The sequence below is a fragment of the Rhinopithecus bieti genome, unplaced genomic scaffold (assembly GCF_001698545.2).
Source record: "Rhinopithecus bieti isolate Rb0 unplaced genomic scaffold, ASM169854v2 scaffold_22522, whole genome shotgun sequence".
NCBI classification, from domain to species: Eukaryota; Metazoa; Chordata; class Mammalia; order Primates; family Cercopithecidae; genus Rhinopithecus; species Rhinopithecus bieti.
Window position 1 is genome coordinate 389557 of NW_016811454.1, and position 23030 is coordinate 412586.

General features: G+C 40.9%; 1 protein-coding gene across 5 annotated transcripts in view; it reads left to right on the forward strand.

Annotated features, from left to right (window-relative positions):
* Positions 1–21874, forward strand: part of KLF7 (KLF transcription factor 7) — an 88395-nt gene extending 66521 nt beyond the window's left edge. For 4 of the 5 annotated variants that reach the window (XM_017893935.1, XM_017893934.1, XM_017893932.1 and 1 more), the window contains 2 exons: positions 12294–12417; positions 19672–21874. In XM_017893935.1, coding sequence (XP_017749424.1) covers positions 12294–12417; positions 19672–19723 — 176 coding nt within the window. In that variant the 3' untranslated portion in view covers positions 19724–21874. The remainder of the gene's footprint in view (positions 1–12293; positions 12418–19671) is intronic. The other variant, XM_017893936.1, reaches the window with a different exon arrangement.
* Positions 21875–23030: the final 1156 nt, after the last annotated feature.

Below are 23030 nucleotides of genomic sequence, written 5' to 3' on the forward strand. Positions count from 1 at the left end.
GAGTGATTACAAAGAGGCCAATGAGAAAGCATCTAGCCCAGTGCCTGGACATACACTAGTTGCTTAATCAGCATTTATTCCATTGGGGGTATAAGGTGTCCTTGTTTTAAAAGCACTTTTCATTTAATGTGGGTGGGGAGAAGCAGGGCAAGGGATCAAGGCATAAAGACAAATATCTATGGGAAATAGTAAATAACTGGCCAAAGAGTGAAAACTTAGATAAGGGTATAGTTTTCTGAGGAGGAGAAATCCTTGGGGATGGGGTGACATGTGGAGAATAGGCACATTCTGAGCAGAGGACATCCCAGCGAGTGAGAAAGGCTTGGACGGGAGCTGGGGGGTAGGGGCTGTCTAGGGATGTTTGAGACTAGAGGGTTATGTAAGAAGTGATGGGTGATAAGGTAGAAAAATAAGTGACATGGCTTTGTGTACATCTTTTCCTGAGTACATAGGCAGTGGTATGTGAAGAGCATCTATCCTAGATTATCATGTGTCAAAATAACAAACAAATGAAAATTTTCTTTTGGGGTTACTCTTTTCTTAGACTTTATATTTGAGTAAGGTACATGTTTGGGTTGCTTTAGCTAATGGGGAAATTTAGTCTCTAAAAAAAAATGTTTGATCATCTTGGAAGATAATTATGTAGACATTGATGTTTTAAATCTTCACTGATTTGATATTTGCCTCTAAAAAGTTCTAGAAAACTGGATTAATATCTATTCAACATGAATGGTAGCTGGTCCAGGGAGGGCCCTTCTCTCCATGATCTGGATGTAAATTATCTAATTTGGGCTTTTCTTTTTTTTGAGACATGGGTCTCGCTGTGTCACCCAGGCTAGAGTTCAGTGGTGCAAACACAGCTTACTGCTTACTGCAGCCTCGGCCTCCCCTGCTCAAGTGATTCTCTCACCTCAGTCTCCCAAGTAGCTGGGACTACAGGCGTGCACCACCATGCCTGGCTAATTTTTTAATTTTTTGTAGAGACAGGGACCTACCACATTGCCTGTGCTGGTCTCAAACTCCTGGGCTCAGGTGATCTGCCTGCTTTGGCCTCCCAAAGTGCTGGGATTACAGGTGTGAGCCACCACATCTGATCTCATTTCGGCTTCTTGAAGATTGATAAAATTGCCTTTATTTTTCTAAGTTTAGAGAAAATTACCACATGAACTATTGATATACTTAAGCTACTTCTCTACCATCTGCATTTATATAGTCAAAGAATATCAATTTTCATTATCATTAGCTTAATTGAAACAAATTTAGGATGCTGAAGCCACTTTATAGCTTCTAAAAGCAGATCTTAGGCGGTTTTTGGATTATCCTTTCTGATGATTTTTTAAACACCATTGATCTACCTCTTTTCATATCTATCTATATGAAATATATATATCCAAATAATAAATGATTTAGGTGTGTATTTCCAAAATTTTGGTTAGCAAAAAAGAAAAATTTAGTGTATCCAGGAAAGTAAATTAGGCATTGTCAACTAATGTGATACGTACCAATTGGTGACCACCATGGGTCCCTGATCTGATAAGGCCTAGTGTAGTCTCCCTCCCCACTTGTCCTGGCCCTCCATGTCCCTGCATTTTCTGTGGTTCACAGACGCACAGCCCTCTTACCTGCCCTCAGGCTTCCCAGAAGCCTCCCCAGTAGGGTGTCATGCAGGCCTACCCTCCCTCAAAGCTGTGTGGTCTCTGATTATCTTTTTCTTACTACCACCCTCCTTGCAAGAAAAATGAATTCCTTGGCTATACTCACTAGGAGCTGTACACCTGCGTCGCCAACCTCTAGAATTGATTGGATTTTTAGGGGAAGTTTCCTTTTCAGTGTTGATTTACTTCTACAGGGTGTACTTCTGACTTAGTGCTGTCACTTTCAGACTGATGCCTTGATATGACCTGTGCTTCGAACACGTTGTTTGGAGGAAAAGTGAATTTTTTTCTCTTCATTCTGAAAATCTTTTAAGGTGATTCAAAAATTAATAGTTTGGGAACAGACACAGTGGCTTATACCTGTAATCCTAGTGCTTTGGGAGACTGAGGTGGGAGGATCACTTCAGGCCAGGAGTTCAAGACCAGCCTGTGCAGCATTGGGAGTCATCGTCTCTACAAAAAAAAAAAATTAGCTAGGTGTGGTGGCACCAGAGCCTGTAGTCCCAGCTACTTTGGGAGGCTGAATTCAGGAGTTCAAAGTTGCAGTGAGTTGTGATTGCACCCCTGCACTCCAGTCTGGACAACAGTGTGAGACTGTCTCTAAGGAAAATAATAATAATAATAATAGCTTGGTCATTGTAGTAAGAGTCTTTTCCCGTATATGTCCTTTGCAGTATGATGATCTTTACATTTGAAAGCAGAAAACAAAGGTTGACCAAAGGTGAGTTTGAAATTCATGTTTTTTAATAATCAAATTTCTATTTAATACATCAAATTGAATTGTGAGAACTTGACTTACAGAGTAATACCATTGCTGCTAAATGGAAAAAAAATGTTCTACAAATGAGTTTCAAACGAATTCATATGGTGTAGTTGTCATCTTGAAAGGGAAAGATTAATGTTTTAATACATTTTTCTTCAAATGTAGTATATACCTAGCTTTTAACTTTATTGTAACTGGTAATCACCAAAATATATTTAAATTTCCAAGATGACATTAAGTTTTATTTGGATTTAACTCCAAAAAAACTGATAAAATAATTTTGAAGTTAACCTTGAAAACAAAAGAATAAAAACAAAGTAAAATGAAAAAAAAAGGCAAGCAAATTAAACGTGTGGCTTAAAAAAAATAACTGTAGAATATAGTTTCCCCAAATGATCATGCTTACCTCTTTCAAAACTTGAGAACATACAGCTTCAGGTGTAAGTGTTGTTGAGGTCTAAATTCTTAAGTGAGTTTACAGTCTTTTGAAAATTATAGTAATATCTAAACAGTTATGGGTTTTTGTTTTGCCTTGTGTTGGGGTGGTGGGGAGCAGTGGTGTTTGTTGGCTAAACCTCACTCAGCCACTCAGCCTACTGGAAACTACTAGAATACTGCATACATTTTTAATTAAATAAAAAATAATTTTATCCCATTCCTTGGCTTGTGAGAAACACAGTACAGTATTTGAAAACACGTGTATTGGAATCACAAATTACACATTGCAAAAGCTCTTTAATTTTCAACAGCTAAATTTATTTCATCATCTGGATTGGTAACTAATTTTCATGACCAACACAATCTCCAACATTTCAAACAAATTCACCGAGAATCTAACACTTTGTCTCGAAAGAAACATTTTAGAAAAAGTTAACAGTTGTTAAAAATGGCACATGACCCCAAAGGATTTCTTTAATCCTGTGTGTTTCCGTGGCTGTGCTCCACGAGGCAGGTTGGGCTCCAGTTTAAGTCTTAGAGAGAAGCCCTGTGCCCTTGCCCTCAACATACAGGTGACAAAGTTCTCTGTTTCCACATCTCTCACTGGCTTCCTGTGTGTCTGTAAACTCCCTGTTGATATTACCACTATGAATAGCAACTTTAATAACAAACACTGTTAATAACACTTTTTATTCATTTGGGACTTTGTAACTGACCCATCACTTTCAGGAACTAGGTTCTATCGAATCTTCATGACAATAGGGAAGTGGGATAGTTTTTTTTTTTTTTTAATTCTTTCCCCACACAGTTAAGCGCCATAAGTCCCCAAAGAAGTTATTAAATACCTTTACAAGGCCACACTGCTATTATATGGCAGAGCCAGAACTAGAATAATCTAATTTTTGATGCTGAGTTCCTTTTATTTCCCCACTACAGCAGTGGTTCTTGAGGTGTGGTTTCTGAAACAGCAGCGTCAGCATCATCTGGGAATTCGTTAGAAAGCAGATTCTTGGGCCCTCCCCTCGTGAATCAGACCTACTGAATCGGAACCTCTCAGGGTGGGGTTCACTAACCTGTGTTTTAAAACAAGCCCTTTAGGGAATTCTAATAAATTTGAAAACCACTGTGCTGGAGGACTGCTTATGGAAAGAGAGATGGATATAGGGGATGAGAACAATTTAAAGAGAAAAATTATTTTGTGTTTCTTAACGGCACTTTTATGGGTCCTGTATATAAATAAGAGTATTATCTGAGCATCTACTGTGTATAAAGTTTGTGCTAGCCACTGTGGATAAAGTGGAGAACAAGTCAAATGCGGCTCCTGCCCTCACAAAATTTACATCCTAGCCAGAGACTCCAAACATTCTATTAAGTTTATTATGCAAACATTCTATTAAGTTTGGGGTTGGGGTGGGGATCAGAGAAGGCTTCTTTGAGCCTTTTGGTTTAATGACTGTTTCTTAAAAGCACCAAGCTGCTTCTGCTCCCAGGGCCTTGGTACGTGCTGCTTTTTAAACCTACAATGCTTTCTTCTCCCTGCACCTGGTTAACTCCTTCTCCTTCATATCTCGGCTTAAATGTCACTTCTTCAGATTCCTGAACCCATGCATAGAGATGCTAAAAACAGATTCTGATACAGAAGGTCTGAGATGGGAACTCGGAATCTGCGTTTTTAATAAGTGCCTCAGGTGATCGTGATGCAGCAACAGGGAGGAGATCCCTCGAAACAGAGAAGGGCTGCTGTTGGCATTTGGTGAGGCATTCAGGGTCTTGCACACAGCAAGGTTGATAGTAATAAGAATAAAAGTCAGGGGTGGAGAGGAGAGATTCCACAAAGGTGAAGTACTTGGACTTGTTTACTGAGCCCTTTCTTCCCTAGCTTTCTCACAGTTAAAAATAACTCTAAGATTTTGAGCCTGGGAGAGTGCTTCTACCATGGGTTGGAATGTAGAAAGGGGAACACTGGGATTCTAGGCTGTGGGCTGGACATGGAGAAGAATACAGGAAAGATGAGCTTTTAAGTTTGAGTCGATGGGGTTTCTACATAGAAAATATATTTTAAACCAGTGCTGTCCAAAATAGAAATACATGCAAGCCACATACGTAACTGTAAATTTTCTAGTAATCTCATTTTTTAAAACATTAAATAAAAGGTAAAATTAATTTTAATATGTTTTACCTAAATTAATATATCTAAAATATAATCATTCTGCAGAAAATCAATATTTAAACAGTTATTAGTGAGAAATATTTTACATTCTTTTTTAATACTAATTATTTGAGATCCAGTGTGTATTGTATGTTTCCAGGGTGTCTCATGCTAAATTTTCAGTGGTGAAAGTTAAATGCAGTTCTACCAAAATAACAGTGTGAAATATTTTTACACTGCTTCAATTTTTTAATCTTAATTTTAATTTTCATTAATTAAGGTTAAATTAAAAGTTCAGCTTTTTAGTTACCTCAGCAACGTTTCAAGCGCTTGTTGCCATGTGTGGCTAGTGGCTACTATATTGGACACAAATACAATTGTTGTCAACATTTGCAGGATTCAGTCAAAATCTTTTCTAACCTCTCTCCGTCTTCTGAAGTAGCAGCTGTACCTCGTTGAGGATGTGGTTTAAATTTTGGATTACAGATTTTTGAATAAACATTTTAAGATAGTGAGGAGTAAACCTAACCGAGGCCCAGTTACTGGTTTTTAGTTGTTCTAAGAATAAAAACAGGCCGGGCATAGTGGCTCACGCCTGTAATCCCAGCACTTTGGGATGCCGAGGTGGGTGATCACGAGGTCAGGAGATCGAGACCATCCTGGTTAACACGGTGAAACCCCGTCTCTACTAAAAATACAAAAAAATTAGCCAGGCATGGTGGCGGGCACCTCTAGTCCCAGCTACTCGGGAGGCTGAGGCAGGAGAATGACGTGAACCCGGGAGGCGGAGCTTGCAGTGAGCTGAGATCGCACCACTGCACTCCAGCCTGGGCGACAGAAAGAGACTCCGTCTCAAAAAAAAAAAAAAAGAATAAAAACAAATAGGGCAAATGTTTGCATGCTCTGTAAAGTGACTGGTGCACTGTGTAAACTCAGGTACTTGGACCTGACCTTTGGGTAAGGAAGTAATGGATGAATGAAAAAGCCACATGGATCATCAATGAGCGTACATTTTGTTTTATGTTGTAGCTATTATAAATGTTTTGAGAATTCTAGAAAAGAAAGCCCTTGTTTTATTTTCCATCAATCAGATACGCAAAAAACCTTGAAAAAAAAAATTTAAGATCCAGCTGGAATCTAAGAGGGGCTCTGAGACAATTTTCCAAAGCAGATTCAGTGACTTAGCATGGTTATTTTTTAGTTGCAGCAGCTACACCTTGAGAAGACATTGACAAGCTACGGAGTGAAGTTTATCGGTTACTCTGTTTGCAGTGCTAAGAAAGCTTAGTGACACTTTCTCTACAATGTCTTTATTCTCCAGCTTGCTTAAATTCTCTAGTGCGACTGAGTGTGATGTGAAAGCAATTGATGGGTCTTCGCTGATTTCTTCTAGATGTACTAGGCAGCAATATAAACCCACTGCAAAGTATTCCTCTTTTCCGGTTTTCTTTTCCATTTCCTGATCTGCAGAGTTTCCAAATTCTTAATCCAAGTCCTCAAGAGACTAGGACCTTGATATACCTAAATGTCTAGAACCACATTAAAAAATAAATAAATAAAAGGAAACAGGTAAAATCAAAATCCTAATCTCTTTAGAACTTGGATTAAGAATTTGAAATTTTGTAGATGAGGAAATGAATGCAGAAAATTTGTATTAGTGAGTTTATTTTCAACAGATTTTAAACCTTGAGTGCAAGATTCTGCCATGTGTTCATATTTTATGCTATACTCTCTATCTTAAAGGCAAATTTATAGCACAGTACGTTTGACGTATCACTTATGCTGTCTCAAATACATCTTCAGAGATAAACATTACAAATGAGTTTCATAAAATGACGCACTTTGCTTCCCAGAGGGGATATTGCTCAGGAGACTAGGTTCCTATGTGTGAGATTAGGTTATAGGAAGTTTTCAGGATCCTCGTCTTTTAGGCTGTGGAAGATTGGGAAGAAGTAGAAGTGATATTTTTGATGGTAAAGGAAAACTTACCACATTTTAGTCCTTGTCAAAGAAGGATGTCAGATTTAAGCTACCAAGCAAACATTTCCACTCTTAAACCATTGAATATCTACAAAGTAAGGGACTGGAAATCACACAGGCTGTTCTGCCCCTCTAGGTGTACTCAGGTTTTTGTTGCAAAGCAGGATGCTTTGTTAAATTCACTTAATGTATTGGATAGGATTGAGCCAAGCACTGCTTTAGCACTGTTGGTATCACAGTGAACAAAATGGATGTCTGCATGCAGCTTATGCTCTGGTGGGGGAAACAGACTATAATACACTCAAACAGTATGCAGTTTCGTTTCAACGTAATTAAGTGCTATGGAGAAAGTGACAGAATCTGTTGTTTTACAGAGGATAGTGAAGGAAGTTCTCTGAGAGGAGGAGACATTCAGGCAGAGACCTGAATGAAGTGAGGGAGCAAGTGTTCCAGGCAGAGCAAGGAGCCAGTGCAAAGGCCTCAAGGTGGGAGCCTACAGGCAGGGCAGCAATGTGGTGAATCGGGGAGGGGAGCGTAGGGGATGATATTGGAGAGGTAGCCAGGAGCCAGATCATGTAGGCTATACTGTATAGCCTTGCCTGGCTTTTGACTTTTTTTCTGAGAATGATAGAAAGCCATTGGAACATTTACACTTTAATTTCATCTTAACCTTTTTTGGGTGAATGTCTTTGGCAGTCTGGCAAAACCTGTGGAACCCTTTGCAGAATAATGTTTTTAAATGCATAAAATCCAGTGGATGTCAAAGAGACCATTTATATGGAAATATATAGACTAAGGCCCCCTGTAAGAGTCACTCATGCTCTGATTTACATTTTCAAAGGATTGCTTTGACTACTATAAATTGAATAGACTGTAGGAGCCATGAATGGAAGCCCTAAGACCAGTGAGATGGTGGGGCTGAGAGCAAAGCTATTTTTATTTATCATACAGGGCAGTGGCCAAAAGTAGGGTTGTGCAACACAGTCTTTTTGAAGGCAAGAAGAAATATGTATGACTTCTATTTATATTTGATTTATTCTCATTTTTAATTGGTCTATTGAATATATATTTTATAATATCCTAATAGGACATTATTACATACATCTGTATGATTCATGACTAAGCCTACATATATCATCGATGCATGCTCAAAAGGTATTTATGGCAGTGTTTTTTGATCAGTCAATTCTGATGATCACGATATAGGGAGAGTGACCCTGTAAGAAACTAACAAAATGCCACACTGGTTTAGACCACATTTCATTTCAGATGAATTTTGTGGGAGAACGCAAGTTCTTGACATAATTTAACCTCTCTAAATGTCAGTCCTGTTTCTCAAGCACCCTTACCTCCCCTTACGAGCCCTCATCTGGCTATAAGTCTGTTTTTACCTAATGAGACTTACTCTCACCTCTGAGGTGGCATGCACTCCCCCAGGGAAACAAGTATCCTAGAGTTGTTGCATCCTAGGGTTTTTGCCCGACAGGGAAAGTGGTTCTTGATATTCACCCTGACATTTAGGAGGTCCTGAGGGTGTCCTCTGCCTCCAGCATTGTGAGCTGTGGGAGGTGTCTTTGCCTTCACTCACATGCCCTTCCTGTACTGGAGTCCTGGGTTTTTAAGTCTCTCTTATATCTGTCTGTCTCACATAGACCACTCTTGGGCATTTTTGTTCACTCTAGAGGTGCAGTGAGCTGAACAGTGTGCCTCATTCCAAGTGTGATACAGCATAGTGTTGTGCAAGGCCATGACAGTTTCTGTTTTATACCCAGGAGAAGTATCTGGAGTCGAGGAAGAAGTATCTGGAGTGGAGGCAAGTGAAAGAAGGGAGAGTAAAATAGAAGAGCTGATCTTGCATGAAACCCGCTCCAGTACCACTGACGTGCAGTTTTCCTCTCTCTCGTAAAGCCTCTCTTTTTTCCTTTTGTAAAGAAAGAAATTCAGCCTTTGATGAAATGAGCAGAAATCTTCAGGTAGGCTTTTAAGGATGAAAACAAATGTATCATGGCTAGAGATATGTCCACCCCCCAAGATCAAGCTGTGGCTGTTGGTGTTCAGGGAGATGCAGTCTTGGCCATGCTGAAAATATTAACAGAAGAATTTTGCTGACCTGCCTTTCCAGTAGGAATTGGTTTATAGAGGTGGGTATAAAACCTGGAAACAAGGCCAGTCTAACTCCACAATTCCTGTGCCCTAAATATAAAGTCATATTCCCAATTCTTTGTATTTTTTCTGCTTCTCTGATTTCTGAGTTCTGCCTTCAGGCACTGCTCCTTCATTGGGTGTTCTTGATTATTTTAAAATTTTTTATTAGTATTTGCAGGAATGGCAACTTGTCAGTAAACTAGCCAGATGGTGGGAAAATAGCTTGATAAATCACTATAATAGTAACATGGCTAAAATGTCAGGGCACAAAGGAGCCTGTCCTCAGTATTATTCTGAGTAGTGTTTGCCGCAAGCAGGAAACAATGTCAGGTGATAAGATTCAGAGCTAAGTCAAGCTATCTGCAGTTTCTCAATAGTGGACACAGCCACCAGGATGCTGAAATAGCTCCTGGGTTGGAGAGTTGGTTTGTACTGGGAAGTAACTAAGAGTCTAATCATTTTCTGGAAAATAACTACATCTTTGATATTATTTGTCAAAATAAGCTAGTTAAAGGAATTCAGCAAGGGGAAAAGCAAACGGTTGAAATGGGAAAAAACGCCCAAAGACATCCACTTCAGTCTTCTTCATTTTATCTGCCCTTCCTGTGTCCTTCAGAATGTGGTTGCCTGTGATAGACAAGTCAGTTCGATTATGGAATTGATTCTGAGGACTAGATGTCTCTGGTTGTTGCTGTAGAATTTCATGGAATTTCCTAGGTGCCTCATTGCATTTGGGGTGTATTTGGTCCCCAAGGTTCCAGGAACCTCCAATTTTAATTACATTTGAAGGCCTTCATGGGCGGAGGGCACTTTGAATTTCCGAAGTGTTAGATGCCTCATTCTACTTTTGTTGTTTGTGCCAGATTTCCTCTTGAAATAACAGAGCCTAGTGGGTGATCAGCAGCGTTAAATGCATGATGCTAACATGTCTGTCCTGCAGGGTACTGGGATCTCGTACTTCCCCTTCTGTGTCCTACTCATTCAGAGCAGTCCTAAAAAACCCTCCCTGTTTTGGATTCATTCTCCATCAATATAATGAGAAAATACTTAAAAGACTCTCTGTTTCTAATATTTCAGGTACCCAGAATGTCTCTAGACTTGGCTTTCTGGAGCCATGAGCTCTGAAGGCCTTTATTGACAGCAATTTCAGGCTTGTCTTCCTAATAACCTCTGTGAACACAGGCGGAGGAAAGGGAGTTGAGACAGGAACTGAGTACCGACTGCATGCAAGGCTGAACAAACGTTTCTTACACACAGCTGATTGAAACCTCGCTATAAACATGGGTTTATGAATAAGCTCACCCTCGTTTAACAGACAAATATACTGAGTTCTAGAGTCTGGAACGAACGCAGCAAGATCCCAAGTATGCTGATTCCAAAGTTTATGTGGCACCTCCACTTGGCTACCTTTTCTTCAGCTAGCACATCTTTTCTAAACTTTTGGCTTAAAGGAGTCAGAAGGTGAACTTTTAACACTGCTTAGTGATTCGTCCTCTTTTTTTCCTGTTTCCGAAACTGAATGGGTTTCCTCCTGTGCCTCCAGCCCTCCTTCATGTCCTCTTGGTTCCCTTTAAAAGAAATGCCTGTGTTTCTCGTTCCTCTTCTCTGTGGGTCTGACAGAGCAGTGGCTCACTAGGGCACCAATTTAATGAAATAAAATTTTCAAGCATGTTTGGTTTGATTCTAGGTGATACAAATAAAGAATTGTGAATGCTTTGTAGTCAGGTTTAAAGGGAAGGGGAAAGGTGGAAAGAAGAAAGTAGGTCAAGTATAGTACCTGGGTAATGTCTCCTTCAGGGCTGCCTAGTAAAGATTTAGCTTTTAAAACTGGGGAAATAATGGGATGCCATAGTACTTTGGCACCTAGGTATCCTGAAATTTTGAGTTTGGCAGGTTTTCATGTTTATTAGTTATATGACTCTTACATATGCCAGACGTTGTTCTAATTAATATATAATATGCATGTGTGTTGATTTATCTTCTCTAAACCCTTTGAGGTACCTATTATTATTATCTCTAAGAAAACAGAGACACATAGAGGTTTATTAACCTGCCCAAGGTCAGACAATTAAGGATAGAACTAGAAGCTGAGCCCAGGAAGTTTGGCTTCAAAGCTGTTAACCACGTACTAACCTGCCTCTCAGTGACAGGGCTCAGTAACTCAGCTTCATGATTTCACAGGTTTCCAAAGATCATTTTTCTTTTTAATTAGAACCAGTCCACCATACAGTTGGAATGGTAAATATTTGTCATGTTTGGTGACAGATGTGATGAGTTAAAAAAAGGTCTAAGGCAAAGTCATGTACTTTCTCTTACATATCCTTCCATCTGTATTTACTGTGTGAAAAGGTCACTTGAGCACAAGTGTTTGAATTTCATGCTTATAAGCAGCTTCCCCGTGGCTAAAACCTTGCTCTCCAAATTGATTTTTAAAATATTTTACAATAATATATATTATTCTCTAATAAGAACACTCTGCAGTTGTTAAGCTATGAGTTTCCTAACTCAGACTTTTGTGATAGTATTTTCCATAAATGCCAGGGATTGTCAAGTGATTTTTGTTTTACTCTCAAATTGTAGACTTTTCTCCTCTTTGTCCATCCATCACATTTACTGGAAGGAACAGTGGCTCTGGGAGACCTAAGCTGTTTGCTTTGTCAGTCAGCTACCTGGCTGCAGCTTGTGGTAGGAGGGAAGGGAAGGGAGAAGACTAAAAAGCCTGAAATGGCAAATGACTGTAGGTTCTGAAGAAAAATAGAATTAGAAGCATTTGTGGTTCAGATGAAAATAGCACATTTCCTTTCTGCCTGGACTGTGGGGGTGAAAGTGCTCCGGGGAATAGAAAATAAATAAAAATTGATCCTTCACCAGTCAAAGGAAATGCTCTGACTCTGGGAACTGAAATGACAGCTCCAGATTTGAGGATCTGGTGAAACCACTTTTGAAGGTTAACAAAAAAGAAAACAAAAAACAAAACACCAGGAGACTTGGGAAAAAACCAGAAAAACCAAAAAACTGTGGTATACTGTGTTAGGAAATCTAGTCTTTCAGGAATGATTTAAACAGTCCTTTCCCAGGCCTGACCAGCAGGTAGCACAGGCTGGTTGGGTGTAATCCCTTTTGTTCCTGCTGCTGACCATGGTCTTTCCATCTCTGCTTGCAGGTGAGAAGCCTTACAAGTGCTCATGGGAGGGATGCGAGTGGCGTTTTGCACGAAGCGATGAGCTCACGAGGCACTACAGGAAACACACAGGTGCAAAGCCCTTCAAATGCAACCACTGCGACAGGTAAAGAGAAGTAGAAGCTGATGGGCTAGGGAGGGGACGTGGGGAAGTGGGTTGGAGGGTGAGCTGCACCCATGTGCTTGGAGTTATCACAGGTCTGACTCACAGACATTTGGACCTGGTAATGCCTTTTACTTCTCCATGGGAGGACCAGTGAGAAGAGGGGGTGCCCTCTTGCATGAAATCAAGAGGTGGTGTGAATTCTTGGTTCAGTTACACAAGCATTTACTGAACACTAGCTTTAAGCCGGAAATGGTGTTAGTCACTGGGTATCAACAAGATGTGACAGATAACTTCAGTATAATATGAAAAGTAGTGAGACAGAGAATGGTCACCTGTAGAGACTTCTGATCTTTGTATCAACCTCAATACCACTTTCCCTCATCTATAGTAATAAGAAAGAGTAGAAAGCTTGTTTAATGGAAGGAAGGTTAGGGTTCCTATCACTGTAAGACTTTTCTTTGAACCATTATTGGAAACGAATTGTACTGAAGAGAGTTCCCATTCTTTGGGGCCCAGATCATTCTTTCTTCCTTGAAAATAGGTACAAGGGTTCAAAAAATGACAAGGCTTTGAGAACTTCTCCTGTAATTCGATTTTAAGCCTTCTGCATTTGATAGTAGAAGAAAGAGCGCGTAGCAACAGATACTACCCAAGTAATAGTATCTGACAGCCCTGGCATTATCAACCAATAAACCCCAAAATGGAGACTCTGCAGGCCAAGGTGAAGGCAGGATTAGGTTTAGACATAATCAAATAATGGGCTTGCATCTGAGCGTGTTATCCTTCTAATCCTATTTCTGTGTTTAAAAGGAAGCTTAAGAAAATTAACCATCTTTTTAATGCAATACTAAAGGTCTCCGTTATGATGAGAAAAATGCTTCTAATACGATAAAAGCCCCTGAAAGCCTCAGGGTTCCCCAGCTTGCAGGATGGCAGCAGGGGCCTGGCTTTTCTTGGGAGGAAATGCGATCGCTTTTGCATCCTGCCTCCCCCCAGTCCCTGTGTCCCACACCTCCCCCTCACCAAGCCTTCCTCTGTAGTAGTGTTTGTTTGGTGAATAGGGAAGAGGTGTCCAGACTGGTCATGCTGGCTTAGTGCTCCTTTAGGATGCTTACAAAGGAGCAGTTATGTTTTTCTTCCTTCTTTTTTTTTTTTTTTCCTTCTTCCTGGGAAGCTATTTTCCTCTTATCTTCATTCTCTAAGTACTAAATAAAGACCCCATGCCTCCTGGAGCCCAGAGATAACCTCCCACCCCAGGGCTGAGGAAGTATACTTCATGCAGTTTATTGTCTCCCATTCCCTTGGAACTCTGTTCTGCTACCCAAGAATACAAGTCATTGTTTCATTTCCATCCATTACCTAGAAGTCCTCCTGTATTTAGATGAATCAGCAGCTGTCTTCTACACAGTATGCTCCAGCAGAGTTTCTCCTTATTCCCCATCTTCCTTCTATTTCCATCTCAAGTTTCTCTGCTTTGTGCCTCTCTCACTCTGGCTAATAAAGAAGCCCTGCAGATGGTGACTGTCTGTCCATAGTCTTTTGAAGGAGAGTGTTCTGTTATATCAACTGGGACCAAGATGAATGCTTTGTGAGTGGTCAGAGTGTGAGTGGTCAGAGTGTGATGGTAGCATGTACACACAAGTTGCCCAGCTCTGAAGGGTGTGGAGGCTGTTACTTGGAGATTGTGAGCATTATGGGTTGCCATAATTCTTGGATGTGGACAAAGAGTTCTTATGGGGAAACTGCCAAAGTTCGTATTCCACTCTTCAAATCAACTGACTTATTGAGACATTTACAACCTTTCAGCAACGGATATATTTGGATTTAATCCTGTCTTTTGTATGATTTACGTGGAGAAATATTCCAAACCGATTGGTTATTTCATTGAAAGAGATGTCAGAGTTGGGTGATTTCGTTAGTCTTTTGCTTTGTTTTCTTCATCAAAATCACTACAGTTTCTGGAGCTAGAAATTTGCTGAGCAGATGGTACAAATTCTGCGACATGGTATTTGTGGGAGATTGAGTAGATCAGCGTCCTGTGACACAGGCCAATAGTGCATTTTTGACAACATCAGAAATGAGAGTTTGTATTCTCATTAGTGTCTCATGACAGGCAGCACCTTGGAGTTTCAATGGCGGTGACTGTGCTAAGAATAGCCAGGTCTGGGAGACGACATGGGGAATTGGAGCGGTCCCAAAGCAGATGAAAGGAAAGCCTGGAGTGACCGGGAGTTGGCATTCCTTAGAAGATGTTTACCTTCAGAAACAGAGGGCATCTGTAGCCCTTGGCAGGACATGGCATCCTATTGGTACTGCAGTATATATGAGTGCACCGCCTCTTATCTCTTAAAATTTGAACAATCACACTGCCCTATTTAGAAGCTAAATAGGGTTTAGACTTCCTTTCCTTAAGCATGTACCAAATCTAACGTATGCTTTTATTTTGCCTATAAGGTAGTTTTAAAAAATTCATGACGTTTTTGGTTTGGTGTTTTTTTTGTTGTTGTTGTTGTTTTTTTTTTTTTGGCCAACATTTAAAATCGTTAAATGTCACACAAAAAAGTTTGTATTTCTTGCTTTGTCTGGAAAAATCAGATCTGGCCACAGTGGGCTCACATTCCCATGTGGCTGTAATTGGCTGGAGCTGAAGAGCAGTCATTACCCATTTGCCATAGCCATGTGATGACTATTTTTCCACTGTTCGAACCACTCCCTATGGCTCCACAACTCAAAGGCAAGCCATCGGTTGCCAAGTATTGTCGCGCTTTCTGTTGTTTCTTCTTACAAGAAGAGCTTTACTTCTTTGTATCCATGCCTTATTAGAAGTGGAAGCAGATAGCCCAAGAGTGCTGTGTTTCTTACAGTTGACCCACGACACTTACTTTATCTACCCGGCCTTACAGACATTGGGTTTTGTGACTTCTGGCTTCAGGTTTGGGTTAGTAAAGAAAGCACAGCAGTAGTGTCATTTCTTCACCATCTGACTGGACAGTGCAGCCCCGCTGAGTGACCAGTGGCTAGAGGGATGAGTGGTTTTTTAGCCCACAGAGTTGGAGGCTGCCGATGGTGGTAAACAGGGCTCAGTTTCCATCAGTGGTAACATGCAGGCCCTCATTCTATCGACTGACTCAATGCAGTTATAATCCAGGGAGAACGCTACTAGCGTAGTACATTCCAGATCTTGGGCAGTTTAGAGGGTGCATTTTGATCTTTATGTCAGCCCACTTATAAGTGGTAAGAAATACCAGCCCATATCTTAGCCCCTTGGTCACCTAGGAGACTGCTGTTGACTTAATCCCTATGTGACTTTAGTTTGCCTTTTTCCTTTTTTTTTTCATTTGAGACAGAGTCTCGCTTTGTCACCTAGGCTGGAGTGCAGTGGTGCGATCTCGGCTCACTGCAGCCTCTGCCTCCAGGGTTCAAGCAATTCTCCTGCCTCAGCCTCCCGAGAAGCTGGGATTATAAGTACCCGCCAGCACGCCTGGCTCATTTTGTATTTTTAGTAGAGACAGAGTTTTGGCGTGTTGGTCAGGCTGGTCTTGAACTCCTGACCTCAGGTGATCCACCCATCTCGGCCTCCCAAAGTGCTAGGATTACAGGTGCGAGCCACCACACCCAGCCTAGTGTGCCTTTTTCATAAACAAGAGAAGTGACTGTGGGGTTAACTAGTTCTCCATTGTGCATGAATTTCAATCATTAAGGACCTTCTTATTTAAGGTTACTTGGCTGCTGTAAAGTTATGAATATTCTCTAGGAATATATTACCCTTAAAACTATTTGATTCTGTACTTCTACATGCCAAGTTTATCTTTTACCTTTTACTATTCCTATGTGGAATTCAGTAAGTATAAATTAATAAGTATAAATTAATCATGACTAAGTACCTTACTGGGGTATTGAATTTAAATAAAAACCTCAATAGTAAGGGACCTGGTCTAATCCTAAGCATCATACATTTTTTGGGAATTTGAACAAATAATGATGCTCATTTGATTTAGTAGGGGTGCAGTTACATTCCCTACCATGTTAAAGATTTGGTTTTCTTTTTTCCACTTTTTTTCCCCTGAATTTGAAGGATAAAGGGAGATGTTTATACATATATTGCGAAATACCCAGTAATTGGTAAAGGCAGAAACAAAGCCGAGCACATATACATTACTGAATGGTTCTTTCAAATAAAGCTCTGTATTAAGAATACTAATTTCCCGAGCGTTCCCAGGATATAGAAAGGAAAGGAAAGGGGTTTCCCACTGCCAGGCCCTGTCTTCACTCCTTACCATCTCAAATCCCTGCATTTCTCTTGGACAGGCAGGGCTTCTGGGTGTCTGTGTTGTTGCTTCTCACAGGTACGTCCTTCTCAGGCCTGACCAGCTTAACCTCAGGATTAATTTTCTAGTTGCTGCCTTGACCACTTGCCACAAATTTAGTATCAGGTTTATTTACTTTTCAAGTTTATGATCTTACATTTCTGTAGGTTAGAAACTTCTAGGTTAGAAGTCCAACAAAGGTCTCACTGGGCTAAACTCAAGATTTTGGCAGAGCTGCATTTTTTTCTGGAGGCTCTAGAGGAGTATCCATTTCCTTTCCTTTTCCAACTTCTAGAAGCTGCCCACATTCCTTGGCTCATGATGCCATTCCTCCATCATTAAAGCTATTGAGTCCTTCTCGTGCTGACATCTCTCTGGTTCTCTCTTTCAATTCCTTCTCCCACTTTTAAGAACCCTTGTGACAGCATTGAGCCCACCCAGACAGTCCAGAATAATCCCCCTGTTTAATGTCAGCTGATTCATAAATTAATTCCATTCACAGCTTTAATTCTTTATCATGTAACCACACATAGTCCCAGTGTCTGGGCATGAAGTGTAGACATTTTGGAGGGAGCATCATTCTGCCTGCCAGAAGCTCCTTAAATTGACAGCCCAGTCCTCTCTTCTTCTCAATGTGGTTAAGCAGATGTGACTGAGAGTGTGGGCTCTAGCGTCAGACTACCTGTGTTCAAATCCTCTTTCTGATGAATATTTTATCTGGTAGTGGGAATACGAATGGTACCTTCTTTATAGGGATCTTATAAGGATGTTACATTTAAAAAAGAAATACCTACAAACAGAATGTCCCAACTTGGATCTTCTTTCTCCAGGTTGTTGGGATAAAAGAAGGAGGGAAAGAGAGAAAAGGAAGAAGGAAGGCAGGGAGGAAGAGAGGGAGGGAGGGAAAGAGAACAGACAGTGGGCAATACTGAGTTGTACCCTCGGGACAAGACAGAATTATGCCAGTTAGATGCTAAATTCCCTGCAGACTATGTTGATTTTCCTGTGTACCAGTGACACAGAGTACTAGTTTTTAAAAAAAACTTAGTGACACTCTTTTATAGCAAACCAAACCCCCTTTAGAGGCATCTCTAAGGGATTATCTAAATACCTTCCTCATACAAAGTCAGGGCTGGAAGTACGTGGGTATAATTGGAATTGTTATTATGCAGCATGTTATTGGATTAGATTGTTTTCTGTTGTACTTTTCCCATTTTTATGTGGTTTTCGTTTTACCCTTGTCCCATTTCACCTCATTCCCTTGGAGTTCTATCCTACACATGTACCTATTTAAGGAATGGACACAAACAGGGGGTGTGGAGAATGTTGCGGTCAAGGGAAAGGGTGGATATTTTTTGTTTGTTTTAAGAATGAACAAACATAGGGAAATCCTGCCCTGAACAGGAAACCCTGCTAACCTGAACAGTGTAGCTTGCTAACATTCTGACAGGAGTTTTGGACTGTAGGGGTGTCTCAGGCTTCAGGGAGCCTGGGAACTTTCTCATAGGTAAGAAAGCAGCTAGTTTCAGGCAAATGATCCAGGGGGAAAGCATACACTCAGAGCTCAGAATGACTGCTGTCATGTAGGCTGACTTCACTGAGATTTCATTCAGAACCTGAGATTGAAGCCTACAGGGATTTGGAAACACCCATACTATTCGTTAAAACATACAGAAACCTGACTTAGACTGCAGTTAGCCTCCAAGGGTATTTATGAGCTCAGGTAACTGAGAAGAGCAGAATTAGATTTGTCCTTAGGCTTTGTTGGATCCAGCTTCTCTGATATTATCATCAGGACTCTTTCTATCCCCCAGATCCCTTTTTTCACTGTTGACTTCATTCTCAAGCAAACTCTTTCCCACAATGGCAGTATAGACCGCAGTCACTCCAGGATGCCAGTGGAAAGAGAGCCTCTCTCTTCCAATAATTTCAGCAGTTGTCCCAGAGCTGGTTCTCATTGACCTTTACAGGTCACATGACTGTTGCTTAGCAGAGTACTGTGGCCACAACTTCAGCCTCACACAAATGAGAATGCAGAGGGGTTTCTACCCAAGCGAATATCAAATAGCTGGTGTTAGAGGAACGAGGAAAGAAGATGACACTGGATCCACTCCGACATGAAGAAGGCACTCAATTATGGGCCTTAGGTTCCAAGAAACACCTTAGCCTCAGTTTCCTTCACCTCCCTCCCTTCCGCCCCCAACACACACACACAAAGGGTGAGAATACCTACGATGGAGATAGAGGGTTGGCGAGGATGGTGTGATATTGGGAAAACCCTTAGCTCAGTGCCTACATACTGTAACATACTCAGTAACTGTGAGCACCCTTCTTCATTCTTTTTTTTTTCTTTGTGACTTGAATATAGAATGTCTGATAAGCCTGTAAGTAGTATCACAAGCAGTATTTCTAGGCTTTCATTGTAAAGCTTAGGATTGAAATCTGGGTGTTGAAATTTCAGAGTTCTACCCTTTGATGATACAGACTAATTATTCTTTATTATATTTACAGTATGCAGGCATGACATGGGTTTCAAAAGCACTTTCCCATTCTTTTCTTCTTTAATAATCACAGTTATGATCCTAACAGTTAACATGCACTGAGATCCTACAATGTGCCAGGCGGTATTCTAAGTACCTTGCATGGATCATCTCATTTAATCCTCACAACCCACCTATGAGATAAAGGCTGTAATTATCCCCACTCTACTGAGGAGGAATTACAGTACAGAGAGGTTAATGTGCTCAGAGTCACACAGCTATTGGAAGAGATGGGATTTAAACCCAAGCATTCTGCCCCTTAAACTTACCTTCCCAACACATGGCCCTGTTTCCTCAATGCATGTGCGCTGTCTGTTTAAAGTAAGGGAAATCATTTCCTAAGGAGTGATGCAAGTCAAGCTGTTTGCTGGGAGCTCTCTAATATCCTTGTTGTTTATATCTCCTAGGTGTTTTTCCAGGTCTGACCATCTTGCCCTCCACATGAAGAGACATATCTAAAAGACCGAAAGGCCAGAGTTGCCGTGGCATCCGCTAGTGTCTAAAGGAAACGGGCGCGCCATGAGGCAGGGGGCTGGACTTCAGGCGGGGACCCATTGCCTCGCAGAAGAAAGTTCTCACTTATAAACCTCTGTACACACACACACATACACACACACAGACCCACACACATACACACTGTCATGCACTCAACTATATTTAAAATGTATACGTCTATTCTTTATGCCTTGCCCTAGCCAGATGGAAGAAGATGAAGAAGGAAACCAGGTGAACTCAGCAAGGCAGACTGGCTGCTTACTTCAGCACTATTGGAATTATTTCCCGCTGTTGCCAATGGAAATCAAAGAAAATGGATGTGACATCTCTGCAGGTGGACGGCAGTCCGAGGGGCTTATTTAACTTGCTTCTCAGTGCAACTTGATAGGAGAATCCAGCATCTTAAAGTCGCATATGTGTAGCACTAATGTTTCTTTTTAAATAGTTGGGGGAAAATGACCTAGAAAACCAAATTGCAGTTTGGTAGCCAAAATTAACTCTTGGTTTATTTGTCCTTTGTGTGTGAAAAGTCCTACTATTCCGTGCGTCAGACTTCCTCACAGAACTGTTGACTGGTTTTGGTTCTTCTTAGTACTATTGAGATCTTTCGCGTCGATCCCAACGGCCTTAGCGGCGGCAGACTCTGGAATAACACCTTACACCTTTCTGGCCTGCATTTCTGTAGACTTCACTCTCAAGGGAGGAGTTTTCTTTTCTTACTTTTTGACTCTTGCACACCATATGCACTAGGGATTCTGGAAACTTCTAGCATGACTGCAAAGTGGCCAAGAGAATAAAGTCCTTGATGATAAATCACAGTATATCCCTTGAGCCTCACCTTATTGCCAGTGCTAGATTTTTTCTTTTTAATCTCTCCATTTTTGCTAACGAAAACTTGAAAAGCTTATTTGGAAGCTTAAATGTTTTATCTTTTCTCCATGGACTAAACTTCTCCAGGACTCTCTCGGCACCTGGATGTCCAGCTCTCGAAGCAGCCAATCAGATGGGACATCACAGTTCTCTCATCCTCCTTGAGGCATGATGACCTCAGCTCATAGTGATCAACCGTTGTGCTGTGTGTCATTGCTACCCTATAACCAGTTACAGCATAGATGTCGCTAGTCTCAGAGGGCAGCTGCGTATTTAATTTAACTCTGGTTTATGACCTGACAAAAAGCCAAAAATATCACTCTTTCCAGGAGTGGGGAAAACTGAGGATGCCTCCCAAGTCTAGTGGCTTCACAAAAGATCATCCTATCTTCTCTCTCATGCCCACTGAGCTCCTGTTCCCCGACTTGTTACAATACACAATTTAAAATGCCATTGTGGGAGTGAAGGGTTGACATTTAAGGAAAAGGTTGAGGTGTTTCTGTCATGGGCTGTCTAAAAGGAGAGACACGTTTCTTTCTTTCTTTCTTTCTTTTTGGCTAGGCCCACCATGACTTGTGACCGAGAACCCCCAGGATTAACAGAGGCCTCACATTTACTCTGCAGGCTGACTCCAAAGGAGTCTACAGTCCTTACTTGTCATACCACACACACACATCCAATACTGGTCTCTACCCGCATTCCTAGCTAGCTGGCACAGGCCTCAACTCCAAAGACTGCCTTTAGGACCATCAAATGGCCTATGCAAGCAAGCGGGGTGGTTATTAGGACAGATTGTATATTTTGTATATTCTGGGACCATCCCTTCAAGACACGTCTATAAAACAAAATGGCGCTTGGTCCACACACGGTTGCTGCTCCCTCCTACCAGCTGGCTCCCCTCCTGTCCTCCTTTGACTGTTTGACTCATTGACTGTTAAAATGCCACCCCATACATATTTGGGATGCAAAACTGAAGTCAAAAGGAAATAATAATATAAGAAACACAAACACATATATGACAGCAATCTTCAAGATCTGGGTTTTCAGCTTTCTGCAACCTTTTGTTTTCACTGAAATGTTGAAACTACTCGTCTGAGGGCAAAGGAACCTCCTCACAAACGCTGTAGCTGCCAATTGGACACTTGGGGCATTTCAAGGTCTGGCCCTAAGAATTTACTTTCTCCTTTTCCTTTTTTCTATTTAGACCAAAACAAAAAAAACAAAAAAAAAAACAAAACAACAAAAAAAACGAAAAGAAAAAAAAAAACAAACAAACAGAAAATAATACAAAACAAAAAAAAAAATAAAAGAAAAAACACCCGTTAACACACACACACACACACACACACACACAAAATCTGTCCATTTGCCGGAGGCAATTAAATGTATGTTAGTTGGAGGGTATTAAAAAAAAATCAGTTTTATTCCAAAGATTTAAAACTAGACATGAGTTAAAAACAATTTCTGGAGCACTGCTTGCTGACAATCTCGTAGTTCTCTACTGCATTTGAGTGCATTTTGTGGCCAGTCCATCAGGGCATACCATGGGATTATATTTGAATGTGTGGTACATCCTTCCTGGATGAAGGATGTGTGAGGGACCTTGAACCTCAGCTGTATTAAACTGTAGCGCCTCCAGTCAGTGCACTAGATGAAACTTTTAGACACCCTGAATTCTGTTGGTTCCTTTCTTTTCCTTTATGTAGCAGCCTCCAGCATGATTGCACGCACACGCCAGTGATGGCATTAAGCCATGGCCACCATGATTTGCAAATGTTCTCTCCCAAGCTGGAGCTGCTCTTGCCTCTCGAAATGCTATTATTAAGGGTTTATAATACTTAATTTAATTTTCGAACTGACCAATGCAAGGCTCTATTAAAAAGAAAGTTTAAAAAATGCAAAAGAGTAATCATTGCTTGTTTGCTCCCTATTGTCATCTGTGGTCTCATTTGAATGTGGCAGAACAAAGGCCCTTTGGTCCTCATCAGTGTCTGAAATGTTCAGTAATTTCTCTCTCTTTTGTATCAGTGAGGTCCTTTGTAATCTGCTCCTGACCTTTCTTGGAGCAGGGTGCATTGACACTCAATGGTGGTGCTTGCTTGCTTCGGAGTCATTTGTTGACTGTGAGAATTGGCCTAAGAATTTGGTGGGTGCTACGTGGATGGCTTTGAAACTGTTCTTCTTTAGCCCAGTTGACACCGGTGAATGATGACCAGTCCTGATCATTTGGAAATGAATTTGTAATAAAATGTCCATCACCTCTGCAGTGGCAGAGATGATTGCTAAGAGCCTCTAAAGTGACCAGGTTTTCCAAGAAATAACCTGAAGATGTTTTGCTCCCAAGAGGACTGGTATTTAAAACAGTGCATTAATGGACATTTGAAACACATTAAACCCCTTT